Consider the following 15,820-nt stretch of genomic DNA (forward strand, 5'->3'; position numbering starts at 1 on the left):
TGCCATAATGCACTGAGCTGCTAAGTATCTGCTTTACATAGCTATATGCACCAATGTTTGCACGCTGCACTTTAAAATGAAAATTCAGTAAACTGTTTGCTGCTACTAAGGTGTGCTGGTTTATGTGGACTATTTCATAATATCTGGATGTTACTTGTGACCGATCACCCTACCAATACTGCTGAAGGTGTGTGCGTTCCAATCTTGCATTTATATATATATATATATATATATATATATATACACACACACACACATACAGTACACGTATATATACGCATGTATATATATCATATGTGTGTGTGTTTATATGTATGTATGTATATACATGTGTATATATGTATGCACAAATTGCACATGGATATATATGTACTATAATTAAAATAAAATAAACTTTTATTAAGCACTGACAAGTGCCACCAGGAAAAAAGCAGGCTGCAGAGGATGCTAGACAGCCATTAATAATACTCATGCAGCAAAAAAAAAAAATGAATATTATTTTTTTTTTTTGGTGGAGTGGGGTTTCTGGGTGCTCGGAAACCCCCCTGGGTGCGCCACTGGAGCTGATTGCTTAGTGCTATCTCTCAGGCAAGATTCAATTATTATTGCAGATCCCCACACCCATGCGCACCCGCTGGCAGTTATCTAAATGTTGCTGCCGACAGGCGTGAGAACTTCATTTCAGCACGCTATCCCCGGGGATGGAGAGCTGAAATGTGCAAAAAGTGACCAGTGTGGGCGCCCAAAAAGGACTTTTCGCTTTGCGCCTATTCGTTTAGTTGGGTTTTGCTGCTTTACGCGGCTAAAGCCAACTGATATGGGTGCAATAACGGGGGACAATTGAACATTGCCTCACAATGTCCTGTCACTTTAGACAGGAGATTAGGTGCAATTGAATTCCTCCAAAGAGCCCAATGTATAGACAGTGTCTAGTTAGATAGTCAATAGGTCAACTCCATATGGTTGACATGCATTAAGTCGTCAAGGTCGATAGGGTCAAAAGGTTGACAAGTAAACAGTAGACAGTACTTAAGGTCGACAGGTACATAAAGTTGACAGGTTGAAAATGTCGACATGACAATGGTAGACACATATATGGTTGACACAAGTTTTTTTTGTGTTTTTCACATATTTTTCAACTTTACCATCTACGTATACTGGGAATAGTAACCTCGCATGAATCATGATGAGTGAAGCAAACCTGCAAGGGTATACATTTGCAATAATTGCTGTCACATATAATAAAACAGAAAATAATACCCAAAAAACTTAAACTTGTGTCGACCTTGTTTGTTTCATGACCTCTTGACCATGTTGACTTTTTCTACCTGACGACCTTTTCTACTGTCAACCTTTTTCCTAGATGACCTTTTGACCCTGTCGATCTTTGGGGCCGACCTAATGACTGTCGAATTACTTTAGATCTTCTGTACAATACCCCCATGGCTTATACATGGCAAAGGAATAAAGTGGTCTTGTTAATGATGGTATAGTGTAACTATTTGTTAGGACAGAACCATGGATCTTATTCATGGGACAAGAACTAGGAAATAGCTGGTAGCCACAGACAGTAGCAAGACTTTTGACTGCCTAACATAGCCGTTTCATCACAAACAAGACAAAGGGAGTTTTTATTTGTATCCTATATAATAAAAGGCTAAGGATGCTCCTCACCTCTGTTATGTGTGCCGCCGGCCACTAGAGGCCCCCCACAGACCAATTGAGCTGCCACAGCTGAAAGTGAAAGTGATATTGCAGGGAGATTTTACAGCCTCCTTAACTGCTGCTGCTGATACTAATAATACTGATCTGAATGTTTCACACTTGCTGCATACGGAGAGAGGGGGCTGGGGAGAGAGAGAGTGGGGGTAGGGGCAGATACAGAGTGGAGGGGGGTGAGTGTGGGGTAGGGGCAGATAGCGATTAGGGGAGAAAGAGAGGGAGAGTAGGGGCAGATAGGGACTGGGGGGGCAGAGATGTGGGTGGAGTTGGGGCAGTTAGGGACTGGGGAGAGACAGATGCAGACTTTTTAAATATAGTCACCTCTGTGGTGCCGCCAGCAGAACACTAGAGGGCGCCTGATGGAGCTCCATTTAGGACCCCCCTCCCCTGTACACTGCACCCCCCCACTATATACACACTGCACTCCCATACCCTTCAATATAGTGGCCCCTATACAGTACACTCCCTCTTCCATATACTGATCCCACCATAAACCGCATAATTTGCACCCCCTATTCCATATACTATGCTGCAACCCCAGGTTACTTGCCATCCCGGGACTTGGCAACAAGTAGCAGCAGTAACCAGGAAATGGATACAGGAACCACCAGATGGTCCCACAGCGCTCAGAGCGGAGGCACTGGAGACACTTGTGGCCACTTACCAGTGGAGGGGGGGGGGGGGGGGGGGAGAAGGTGAATCAGTTTGGCACGGAAGAGGTGAAACCCTGTGTGGGGTGACCAGTGCGGTGGCTGGGAAGAGGAGGGGTCAGTGCTGGGGCTGCAGATGATGTAGGTGAGGAGGATGCATATAACTGTCTCAGCTGCTTTATATATACTGCACTCCGGTGGAGGGGCAGGGTCCTGTGGTCACTCCTCCCACACCCCACACATGCCATGCCCAGACTCCCCCGACCAGCTGTTGGTGGCTACTGGTGTCCTCTTCCCCCTGACTAGCCGGAACTGTGCAGGGATTGGTAAGTTTACACACGGCAGTACTAGTGTATATGGTGAGCACCATTTAGCCTGCCCATTACAGATATACAGCATTTATATATATACACAGTATATATAAAAAGCCTAACACTACACACACACATACACACTCAGCATGACAGAGCCTTGGCCCCAAGCAGCAGGACTTCCAGAAACCCGGCAGCTCCTGTGTGAGTAGCGACTGCCCCCCCATAATCCGGCCCTGGCGCCCATCAATTTGATGGGCTTTTAATTAGAATTTGTATAATTTGTTACTTTATTTTGAAAGAAGAGTATTATTGTAGAGGGGAGAAGTTATCATTATATTTACATAAAAGAACTGCACTTTTCAAATTAGGAAGTACATTACAGGAATCCCCAAAGTGGCATGACCTCTGTAAGCTATAAAATACATTTCCCTGTAACACATAGTTGCATAGGAGTTGAAAGACTTCTGGATGAAGACTCCACTCTCCGGCATGCACGTCCTGGCGACTGAGGTAGTCCGCCTCCCAGTTCAGGACACCCGGAATGAACACTGCCGATATACTTGGCAGATGGCGTTCTGCCCAACAAAGGATTTTTGACACCTCCTTCATAGCCATGCGGCTTAGAGTGCCGCCTTCATGGTTTATGTGTGCCACTGTCGTGGCGTTGTCCGATCGTACCTGAACCGGCCTGTTCTGTACCAGAGGCAGAGCAAGTGATAAAGCATTGAACACCGCCCTCAGCTCTAGGATGTTTATTGGGAGGAGTGATTCTTCCTTGGTCCACCGACCCTGAAAAGAGTGTTGCTCCAACACCGCACCCATTCCCTCAGACTGGCGTCCGTAGTCAGGAGGATGCAGTCGGGGATCCAGAAGGGACGGCCCCTGCTCAATTGCTGGTCCTGGAGCCACCAGGTCAGTGACAAATGAACCTCCAGAGTCAACAAGATCATTTGGGATCTGATCCGATGAGGCAGCCCGTCCCACTTGCCAAAAATTAATCGTTGCAGAGGGCGGGAATGAAATTGAGCGTACTCCGCCATGCCAACGCCGACACCATCAGGCCCAGTAGTTACATTGCTGAGTGCATAGACTCTGGGGCGACGGATGAAGTGTTTTATCCTGTCCTGGATTCGCAGGACCTTGTCTGGAGACAGGAACAGTCTCTGACTGTGTTTGTCCAGAAGCACCCCTAGGTGCACCATGCTTTGAGCTGGGACCAGCAAGGACTTCTTCCAATTGATCAGCCACCCATGGGTTTGTAGGCAACTAACCGTCAATTGTAGATGACTGAGGAGGACTTCATGGGAACTCGCCAGAATCAGCAGGTCATCCACGTATGGCAGGATTCTGACTCCCTGGCGACGGAGGTGCGCCGTCATCATTGCCATAACCCTGGTGAAGATCCAAGAAGCCGTGGCCAGTCCAAACGGCAGAGCCTGGAATTGGTAGTGACTGTCGCCAACAGCAAACCGCAGGTACTGCTGATGTGATATGGCAATAGGAATATGCAGATAAGTATCTGTATATCCAGGGATACCATGTAATCTCCAGGTTCCATAGCCAGCATGATTGAGCGTAACGTTTCCATATGAAACTTGGCTACCCTCACAAACTTGTTCAGTGATTTCAGGTTGAGCATAAGCCGAAAAGACCCATTGAGTTTCTGCACTAGAAACAGGGTCTAATAATAGCCTCTGCCACGCTGGGACTGAGGCACCGGCACAACCATTCCTGTACTCAGGAGGGAACCTACCACCGTTTATAAAGCCTGCGCCTTCAGCGGATCTGAAGGGAGTACCATGGAGCAGAACTGGTGAGGGGGACTTCTCCTGAAGGAGGCAGCATACCCGTGAGAGACAACTTCTAGTACCCAAGCGTCTGAAGTGGTCTTTATCCAGACCTGGGTGAACTGTAGAAGTCGGCCTCCCACCCTGGGGTCCCCCAGGGGGAGGCCTGCCCTGTCATGCAGCAGGCTTGTCTTGTTTAGAAGCAGGCTGATGGGCTGCCCAGGGATGTTTCGTCTTGGGCTTGGTGGTCTTGGGAGCACAAGATTGTCTGGGGTAAGTCTGACCCTTGGCTTTCTCTTGAGGTTGAAAGGAACGAAAAGTGGTAGTCTTTGCCTTCTGTGTGTAGAAGGATTAGTAGGAGGAAGAAAAGCAGTCTTAGCAGCTGCTAATTCAGACACTATTTTATTGAGATCCTCTCCAAATACAATGTCCCCAGTGAAAGGGAGTACCTCCAAGGTCTTCCTGGAGTCTAAATTCACTTTCCACAACCTTACCACAGTATATGGCGAGCCAAGACAGACGTGGATGACGCTTAGGCTACCAGTACCCCCGGCTCAGAGGATGCCTCCTGAATGTAATAGGTGGCGGTTGTTATGATTCTAATACTCAGGTCTGGGGTGATCTTATATGAAAGGACCTGAATACCAGAACGTAATGCTGGGAAAGGGGAAAGGAATGGGAATAGCCCCTGGCGCCCTATCTCCGTTGTCTCGCCCGTGCTGTCAGTACACTCTTGCGAGACTATGGTCGCTTGGGCCCATGGCAGCCGCGTTTGAAGGGCGGATTACGTCTGCCCAACTCCTATGGTCTTAATGAGAGACAAAGAGTGAACCGAGACAGGGTGATAACAAGGGGCCCTCTAACTAAACAACAAAGCCAGGGGCTACTAACAAACCTAAAACTAAAGTATGCGCGGATTACCGCCAGGGAAACGAACAACCAAAATACTCCACTTGTCCACTCTCCTACACGGCACCGCCGAGTTCCGGAGAGGACTGTGGAAGCGGATACCTCCGCAAATGCTCCAAAACCAGAACACAATATAAAGCGGCCTAGGCCGCAGTACGCGGCAGAGCCGCCACTCACGAAACCAAACGAGATCCTCTAAAGACTGTCACAGGTAAATGAGGACCAGGAGAACTCCTTGGGATGAGATGACAAACACCAAGACTCAGGAACTCAGAGGACTGGAATGACCGGGCACAGCAGACCAGGAACAGACGTTCACCAACATGAGCAGCATGCAGGAAACTATCACCGGCGTCTGTGTGAGGCACTGAGAAGGTATTTAGCAGGGAATCCTCCAATCAGAGTCCAGAGCCTGATTACAATGAATGTCGTGCAGCTGCCTTGCTGCACGACCAAAAAACATGTGTGCACAGTTAAATAACCAACCCAGCAACGGGGAACGCGGTCCGTCCGTGGCGTCCCCGTTGCTAGGGTCCTGGCGGCTCGGCGCGCCCGGCGTCCTAGCGTTGCTAGGGAGCCGGCGGCTCAGCGCGCACGGCGTCCTAGCGTTGCTAGGGACCCGGCGGCTCAGCGCGCTCGGCGTCCCTAGTTGCTAGGCGCCGGGCCGAGATGAAGTCCCGGACCGCGGCGCCTAACAGTGGTACATATGTGAGACGGGTACTGTCTGGCATTGTCAGAAATATCCTCGGTGTATGACATTTCGTACACAGACATCACACAATACTTCCCCCTCAGATAAACCTCTGGAGCATACCTTGCATATTACAGGAGCCTCAAGAGCTTTACTGCCCTTATTGTTAGACATTGCAACAATCAGGCAAACAGTACGATGAAGCCAGACAGAGTACACAACCTGCGGACAAAGTACACACCTGCGTAAGAGTACACAAACTTGTGAACTAAATCCTGGTTCAATAACACAGTAAAATATCCGTATAGCGTTAAGTACTGTTTACACTATATTAGAGGACCCTGACGCACCTAGTCACTTCGGGTACAGAATATAGTGATAGATACTTTAGATGGGATACTCATGAGAGTGAAACCATACAGCAAATACAGGCACACGCAGTCACTGGCAATGCAGGGATTATTATAAGTACAATAAAACTGCACTGGACTAGTATATATAGATATATATATGAAACACAGCACAGTCCTAGACCGGAGGTATATATCAGAATAGTCGTACAATATATTCTGTAATAGGTACACTTTCTTAACTAACGCTGTCTGTATGAAGACATGTAGAATACTCAATTGTCTGTAAATTCTCAGCACTGTGTACAGGCAGCTTTATAGGGGAGACCTTGCCCTGCAATCCCAGAGACCAGTAGCAGCTATGTTCAGAAGATGGCACCCAGCGTCTCTGTCAGGAACTGAGGTAGAGTGTAAGGCAGCTCCAGGGAGGTAAATCTGCGAGGAGATGGCGTCCTGGGCCGGGGGAGGGGCTACAGGTCAAGCGCTGGCTCCCCTACGCTGTACCTCACCACCGTTACTACGAAGCCTTACCAACATGGGTGTTAGTACACCCGACCTGTACTCCTATGCCCTGGCGGATGTAGTGGGGTCCCTGCTCAGTGACAGTGTCCATGCCAGCGTCGCAGTCTGTCTCCCTAGACTGTGATCAGGAACGCGATTTAGTGGCAGGTCCATCCTGGGGTACACTCTTACCGCCACGCGAACCAGGAGAGCGTCTGTGACCGTGTGCCTAAGCCGGAGTGTCTCCACCGCAAGTACCCGGGAACTGAGCCTCGGGAGTATGCAACGCTGCTTGGGAGGTGACGGAGACGCAGCACTGAATGTCACCCTGACATAACAGTGTTGCGGCCCTTGAAGTCTTCTTAGCTTTTTTCATGGCTGCCCAGTGCAGCCCGCCTGTTAGTTGACCTGCTGCCTGCAGGCAGGGCCGGTTCTGGGGCTCTGTGCGCGCCGGGCGGAAATAGGGGGCGTGGCTTCGTACAGGGGGCGTGGTCATTTACGCCCCCTGTACAGACTGAAATGATGTGCGGTGCGCGATGACGTCATCGCGCATCGCACAGTAAAGGACCTCTCCACGAAGGGAAACTAGACGTGTACGCGTCTAGTTTCCCTTCACAGCGGCCAGCGGCAGCGGGGGGCAGCGGGCAGCGGGGGGCACAGCAGCAGCGGATCTTGCCCTGGTGCGGCGCCCTTCGGATGGTGCCCTGCGCACTCCGGAAGGCGGCGCCCCGGGCAAAAGTCCTGCTTGCCCGTGGCAAGATCCGCTACTGCCTGCAGGCACCACTGGAAACTGAGCTCTCAGTGCCTGGAGGCGGGGTTATAGAGGAGGCCCCAATGCATCCTGGGACAGTCAAAGCTTTGCCTGATGGTGCCTCTGGATCAAGATCTCACTCTACACCCCTATGTTTCCCTGTGGAAACCAATGTAACCTGCTGCAGAAAGGAAATTTGAGATACAAATAATAAAAAAAATGTGCTGTGCTTCTAACCTATCTGTGTTCAAATATAGAGATACTTAACTGGGCAATTCCCCCCCCCCCCCCCCCCCCAAACCACCTGGAACAAATGTAGAAATGTATTTTTAAAAATGTACTTTTTAAACAAAAAAAAGATTTTATTCTAAAATATTGAAAATATTCCTAGGTGTGTTCCCCCCCCCCCCTTCCCTCATAGACCCCCGTTGTAATTATACCTCCCTCCGCCGAGTGTTAGCAGATCTCCCAGGGACAATAGAACCCTAATGGCATCTCCCCACTACCTAGTGGTAATAGATCACCAGTGGCAGAGCCCTCCCACCATTCTCCTCCCGAGACATTAACCAACCCATCCCCCTCCCAAATTACCATCTGGCAGAGATCATCAGTCCCCTCTGCTGCAGCTGATTTCTGTGCTTGCAGAGGTCAGACAAATACTGCATGGTGAAGGGGGGGGGGGGTTCTACTCCTTTCACATACGCTCCAGAATGCCGCTCCCACAGTATTCTGGGTTTTGGGGCACGATTTGTGGCAGTGATGTCGGCGGTCACAAACTGACGCATCTCTGCAGGGGGGACGGATGAGCAGTATGAAAACTGTTTTGCACATACAGTATGCAGAACGGAATTCCTCCTTACAAGCTGGGGGGAACACAGCAGGACGGCCTGGGCTAAAGTCCAGTTGGCTGCAATTGCATCCCAAGTTAAGGGGTTAATGCAACATTGGCCAAGTTAGTAACCTACCCCACCAGTGACAAGGCGATCTCCATTAGGCGAAGAGTGCACCAAGTACAACATGTGCAATAAGGTTTATTTATTAAAAAAGAGATAAATGCCTTGAAACCTATCTTCTTCCCTCCCAAATGGTCTGGCATAATCTACTCCTCCTCTATGCAAAAGACAGCTACAGTACTCAGGGAGGTAGAGTTTGAAAGTGCTGCAAAGTGGTGATGCACAGTGGGGGAAGGGGCCGCACCATCTTTTTGGCCTGGTTATGCCTCTCCAGCAAGACTGGTCCCCCAGAAAAAGCACCCACCACCACACACACATATTCTAGCATCACTGATTCTCCCCAAATACAAACCAATAGGTTACTATTAGTTTGTCTAAGAAATAGGGTTGGCCATCACTGGGTTAACCATCGTTTGGTCACCATGAATGATGCTATAGTATTTAATACTGATGGCATGAAACCATCGAAGGGGGACCATTTGTGGTTTGCAACCATTGATGGACCTCTCTGCTCTGGGGAATGGCAGATGGCAGGCCAATCAGGGAAGGAGGTGGGGCTTAGTAGGCCACCACTGTTGAGCTAAGCTCAGTTGTCCTGCACTGAGGAGAAAGTAAAATAAAACTTCAGGGCCCTGTCTGTAACCCCCCCTCCCTTCCCCGGGCAGCCTAACTCTAACCCTCCCCGTCGGTGGCTAAACCTAACCCCTCCCTTCCCTCAGTCTAATCTTAACCCTCCGCCACAGCCTAAATCTAACACACACACACTCCTGGTGCTTACCTCTCCGGCAGCCCGGCATTCACTCGTTCAGGATCTTGGCTGCCCGGATGCCAGCGCTGGTATTCCTTGCAGTGTCGGGATTGCAGCGTTGGTCTTTCAAGGCTGAGATCCTGACCAGATACCAAAGATACTCCTACAAACTGGCATTTTTTTTGCTTGTGTCCAGGTCTACATAGCATGCATTTACATGAAGACAGCCCCACTGAACTTTGCCTATGTAAGATCACACTGTCAAAATCCCTGTTCAGCTTCCTTGTTTACATTCATATCTCCATCAGCCACATTCTGGAAAGTGCTCTTATATACTGTATGTATAATGCCTTATGAAAAAAGTTTATTATTATTATTAATAATAATAATAATAATAATAATACTGGCCTAATGTATGTAGGTGACAGATACACTTTATATCATATAATAACAATACATTCTCAGACACAAAAAGAGAAATAGAAGCTTACACTCCCAAAAGTTGCTATCAAGGTCCTGATGACATAATCCTTCTTCTTCTCCTCATTACCCTACAGAAGAATAAAGATGGACACAGTTATAAGGATGGACACATGATATTTATGCTGATTATTAGTATAATGATCATAATACTTACACATATAATGGAGAATGGACCACACTGTAATACCTCACATCCTTCCTCCACCCAGTAGCGCTCACACTTTTTCTAGTAATAACAGAAAAGTTAGAGACATTATTATTAGGACTCTGCAAATAATTGGTTTGGTTACAACTTCTCCACCTTTATATGTACACAGTATTTCATGTGTAGTACCAGAGTATTGTTTTTCAGTGGTAGCAAAACACATGATGTGAATGAAACTGATACTCACTTTCCCGTATTCAAACTCCATACAGGCCATGGCTATAACCTGTCGACAAAGCAGAATGAATGTCTCACAACCTCTGAATAATACTCTTCTGAAGCTTCATGTTTTTCATAACCAATAAAATCAACATTATATAAGTTATTTGAATCATTACAATCATTACTACAGTATATCATTTGGCAACACCCTCTCCCCTTTTATTTTAAAGGGGCAATCATGTACAAGGCATGATTTAGCCTCGTACATGATTGCCCCTTTAAAAAAAATTCCACGTTCGGCCAACATAACATACCGGCCCCTGTGTGTCACCATTCTACTTCACACATAGAGCACATTAGTTTCAAAGTATGACATATTCTGAAAAGTTTATCATATGTATATATTAGTTTGATACATATTTAGATGTTTTAGTAAACTTATGCTTTGGAAAAGCAAGACAATGATTTTTCTGAATGGCTTGCTTGTATGCCGTTATGTTCCGTTCCTATAGGAATCACTTTCCACTCTAACCACTGTACAAATGTGATCAAGTATATTTCCTCTCCAAGAGCCCTATTACACATGCATATAAGCATGTATTCTATACTTATATGATTTGTAAGCTATACTCTTTTGTTATGACCAGAGCCGGATTAAGGGAAGGACGACAGGGGCGGCCATCCTGGGGCCCCCACATACTGCATTTTGAACAGAAGGAGACTTCTCTGGTGGCTCAGCTGTTTAGCAACAATGGCCGCTGATGAGCACCACAGTCAGTGTCAGTCTTGCGGAAATCCTGCGAGACAGTGACTGTGAGACGCCGGCTGCTGAGGCACACTGTCCTGGTGCTGCTGCTCTCTGTAAGTGACATTAGGAGTGTGTGTGTGTGTGTGTGTGTGTGTGTGTGTGTGTGTGTGTGTGTGTGTGTGTGTGTGTGCACTGCTGTGTTGCTCTCCGTGAGTGTGTGTGTGTGTTTGGCGGATGGAAGAAAGCGCCTTTGTCAGCTATTTTAGTGGTGTTGGGGGCCCCCACAATCTCCGTTGCCCTGGGAACCCACCATCCTTAATCCAGCCCTGGTAATGACATGTATGAACTGTTTGGGTGTGATTTGTAGCTACTGACAGGGCTGTCTCAACAGCATTGTAGACCTTGGGGCCCCTACACACTCATAAAAAAAAAAAACTTCTCTCCACATGCTTCCATACCATGAATGACTGTCAGCACTCTGATTGGTGAATAACTCCAGACATCCACCAATCAGCATGCTGACAGCCACGCGCTATCTGGCTGTAGGCTGGGAGGCAGGTAAGGTATTCAAGAATTTGTAGGAGTGCGCTGTCAGAAGCTGCTGGTGTAGGAGGTGGTAAGTCCCCAAAGAAATATGTACAGAAAAAATGGTGGTCACCAGCGCTTAGTTGCTTAGGAAAAAAAAAAAATATATATATATATATAGGGTAGACACACCAGGTGGGGTAAAACAAATGATTGAGGATCTAGGTAGACTAGAGGAATGGTCAAGAGTCTGGCAATTACAGTTTAATGCCAAAAAATGCAAAATCATGCACTTGGGTCTCAAAAATCCTAAAGCTAAATACAGTATTAATGGCACTATACTGGAAACTACTGAGGAGGAAAGGGATCTAGGAGTCACTATTTCAGATGACTTAAAAGCAGGTAAGCAATGTAACAAGGCAATGAGGAAGGCTAGTCAGATGCTTGGCTGCATTGGGAGAGGAATCAGCAGCAGAAAGAAAGAAGTAATAATGCCACTGTATAGGTCATTAGTACGGCCTCATCTAGAATACTGTATTCAGTTCTGGAGGCCATATCTTCAAAAGGATATTAATACATTAGAAACTATACAAAGGTGGGCAACTAAAATGGTGCATGGCCTACATCACAAAACATACCCAGAAAGACTAAGAAATCTCAATATGTATAGTTTGGAGCAGAGAAGGGAAAGGGAAGACATGATAGAAACTTTCAAATATATGAAGGGTTTTAACAAAGTCCAGGAGGGAAACATTCTCCAAATGAAGAGAAGCAATAGGACACGAGGACATGCACTGAGACTGGAGGGGGGGAGGTTCAGGGGAAATTTGCGGAAAAATTATTTCACAGAAAGGGTAGTGGACAAGTGGAATAGCCTCCCATCAGAGGTGGTAGAGGCTAAGACAGTAGAGCAATTTAAACATGCATGGGATAGACATAAGGATATCCTTACAAAGAAATAAGGATCAAATAAGGTTAGTGATAAAAAATAATATTAAAAAATAAATAAAAAAAAAAAATAAGGGGCAGACTAGATGGGCCAAGTGGTTCTTATCTGCCGACAAATTCTATGTTTCTATGTTTCTATATATATCACTAAATTAGATCAATAAAAAATCTAGGACGGTAGGTTAAATTGAAAAAATATACATAGTGTATTTAATAGAAACAATATCTTAAAAACACAGATGTCTTGGAAACATAATTAAAAAGCATGAATCATTCATGGGTCGTGACACATTCATATGTCCCCTCGATAGGGAGATTATATCATACCCCGGCTAGGACTCCCTCCGGAATTAAGTCCACACTGACTGATTGGAGAATTGATGAAAGCAGTGGAAGTCCCTTTTAAGCACATCAGTGCAAGCGTTTCCATGCAGGTAGGGAAAACTCCAATTCCTCCACAGGTGGTAGTGTCCAAGGGGAAAAGCTGTCGAATTGATGCCGTATAGGTAGAACTGAAAAGATTGTCCAGTAATATTAAGGGGATTTAGATGATGTGTCCGACAGTCTCAATGCGTTTCGCTGGTGTTGACACCCAGCTTCCTCAGGAGTGAATGATAGAGTCTGACCCTGGACTCCTTATAAACCCTAAACAATTAGTAAAATTCTAGACACCTGGAGTTCAATTAATTCAACAAACCTGACCGTCCAAATAAATATGTAAAAAATATATATAATTCACGCTAGAATTGGTCTCACATGTAGAAACATCAATTTATATATAAAAACAAAATCTGGAAAGTGTTAAAAATATGTATTTAATTATTTATTAGAATTTATCAAATCCGGTCATGTGACCAAACATCGTCACATGATCTGATTGTATTGGTATCATTGGTGTATTCAGGTCAGATGACCAGTCCGACCTGAATCTCCATCACACTGGGCTGGTGCGCCGGCGCCAGCCGCGGGCGAACCTGCACTCACTATAGACACGTCCGCGGCCGCACCCCACGACGCGCGACCCGTAATGCCGACCCACGTGACTGTGCACGTGACCGGCATCCGGACGCCGCACCATGGTAACGCGGCCGCAGAGATATCAGCGAGCACGGACCATCCCCGGACCAGCGCACCAGCCCAGTGATCTCCAAATAACTTTATTAAAAGTAAATACAGAGGGTTATGGATGTAAATGAACACATTGGTCGACATCACAAACAAATATATACAGAGTTTGAAAGGCTATTTAACTTAGTAAGAAGATAGCATACCTATATATAATATGTATATACATATAAATATAAATCTTATATTAACCAATCACAAGAATGTAATAGTCACTGGTTATTAGCTTAAAAGAGAGTATCATCCTTAGAGATATAGTATCTCATGGATGTCTATGCTGTATCGATCATTTGAAAATAGTGTTCAACTCCATATAACATTCAAAGTACCACACAAAAGATAAATGTAAAGGCAATAATAGGGAGGGAAGAAACACATATATTCAAGGTTGAATTCATCCATATAAGGTGTAACAAAGGAAAATTTGTACATAAAGGCATCCTACTGGAATTTATTGAAAAAAAAGTCTGTCAATAGTAGGAACCTCTGATTAAGCAATAACAGGGGGGAAGGGCGGGGGGGAAGGGGGGGGAAGGGTTTATTGTTCTATCTGGATTACTGAATTGAGTTCTATATCTCGTTGAGTCCGTCAGGGTGTAAAGAATTACACTTCAGCATCCAATAAACCTCTCTATTACATAATTTGTTAAACCGGTCGCGACCTCTAGCCGTTGGTGCAACAAATTCTAGGCATACAATAGAAAGACTACTCGGATCATTGGAATGCATTTCATTAAAGTGTCGTGAGACACTGTGTGTAGTGCAATTTTTCATGATATTACGACGATGTTCCATGGACTTAATTCCGGAGGGAGTCCTAGCCGGGGTATGATATAATCTCCCTATTGAGTGGACATATGAATGTGTCACGACCCATGAATGATTCATGCTTTTTAATTACCGGTATGTTTCCAAGACATCTGTGTTTTTAAGATATTGTATCTATTAAATAAACTATGTATATTTTTTCAATTTAACCTACCGTCCTAGATTTTTTATTGATCTAATTTAGTGATATATATATATATATATATATATTTTTTTTTTTTCTTATTTTTTTTTCTTTCCCTAAGCAACTAAGCGCTGGTGACCACCATTTTTTCTAGGCAGGTAAAGTATGCTGCCTTACCGCTATGATTTTGTGACCACCACCTTTCTCAGCTCAAAGGTCCCTAGAATTGTGGGGCCCTGGGCAACTGCCCAGTATGCCTATACTGTATATGAAGATAGTCCTGGCTGTTGGTTGTAAAGGGCTATTATTAAATATTCTTACATTTTCCAGTCACTGAGGTATGACATTAGTTTAGGAATATATTAGGCATCACCTTCACAGGACAATGGGGGAAATGTATTAAACATACAGTAGGACAAGTGGAGAAGTTTCCCATAGTGACCAATCAGCTTCTTGCTAACATTTGTCAAGTATATTAAGGTACTGTAGAAGCTGATTGGTTACTGTCTGCAATTTTTTTCACTTGCACTGTACACTTCTCTCTTTAGAGGGTTTGATACATCTCCCAGCAAGTCTGGAATGTTAAGATGTTCATTAGCATTATCTATTGCTCAGTGAGGACAATACACAGGGAGCACGGGCGTTGCGAGGATTAGCAACATGTCCTCTTATTGAGTACTTATTATGCTATAGTTGCCTCCTCTTCAGGGTGCCAACTGGAGCTCACTGATGGAGATGTACTGTAGTTATTACAGGATGTTATCCCCTACTACAGTAGCTGAAGTGCACACATTGATCCTGAGATATGCAGCATTTACATGGGGTATTTATCCTTGTCTGTTGTGATGTATACTGTATTATACTAGATCAGGGGTGGCCAGCTGGGCCAGCTGCTGAAGGGAACAAATGTCCCTCTTTGCATTTTTATTTGGAGTGGGTGTAGTCATGGCTCCATGATTTGGACATGCCCCTCTCAATACCCAGGCCTTGTGGATGGCTTAATGACCATGTAATAGATGTTTGGAAGGAGCTCTCTCCCAGACCCTGGTGATAAACATTATTTTGTGGTAGCTGAGATGTAAGATACAGTATACCGAAAATTGTGGGGATACAGTATGTGTGTGCAGTGTCGGACTGGAGCATGAAGGGCCCACTGGGGGCAGTGGTAGGGGCCCATGATTAGAGGTGTGGCCAGCCTCCAAAGGGAGTGTGTCCAGCCACCACAGAGGTTTGAGACAAAGTCCCTCCCAGAATTAAAAATTAATCTTTATGCAAGAAAGCAACAATCAGAGGAGA

General features: G+C 45.7%; 1 protein-coding gene across 3 annotated transcripts in view; it reads right to left on the minus strand.

Moving 5' to 3' along the window:
* The window catches only part of PTPN22 (protein tyrosine phosphatase non-receptor type 22), a 386,022-nt gene that overhangs the window by 132,670 nt on the left and 237,532 nt on the right, over positions 1-15,820 (minus strand). For all 3 annotated transcript variants that reach the window (XM_063955409.1, XM_063955411.1, XM_063955410.1), the window contains 3 exons: positions 10,252-10,290; positions 10,014-10,085; positions 9,868-9,927 (listed from right to left, as the gene is read on the minus strand). In XM_063955409.1, coding sequence (XP_063811479.1) covers positions 9,868-9,927; positions 10,014-10,085; positions 10,252-10,290 — 171 coding nt within the window. The remainder of the gene's footprint in view (positions 1-9,867; positions 9,928-10,013; positions 10,086-10,251; positions 10,291-15,820) is intronic.

This window comes from Pseudophryne corroboree, chromosome 2 (assembly GCF_028390025.1).
Source record: "Pseudophryne corroboree isolate aPseCor3 chromosome 2, aPseCor3.hap2, whole genome shotgun sequence".
Classification (NCBI taxonomy): Eukaryota; Metazoa; Chordata; class Amphibia; order Anura; family Myobatrachidae; genus Pseudophryne; species Pseudophryne corroboree.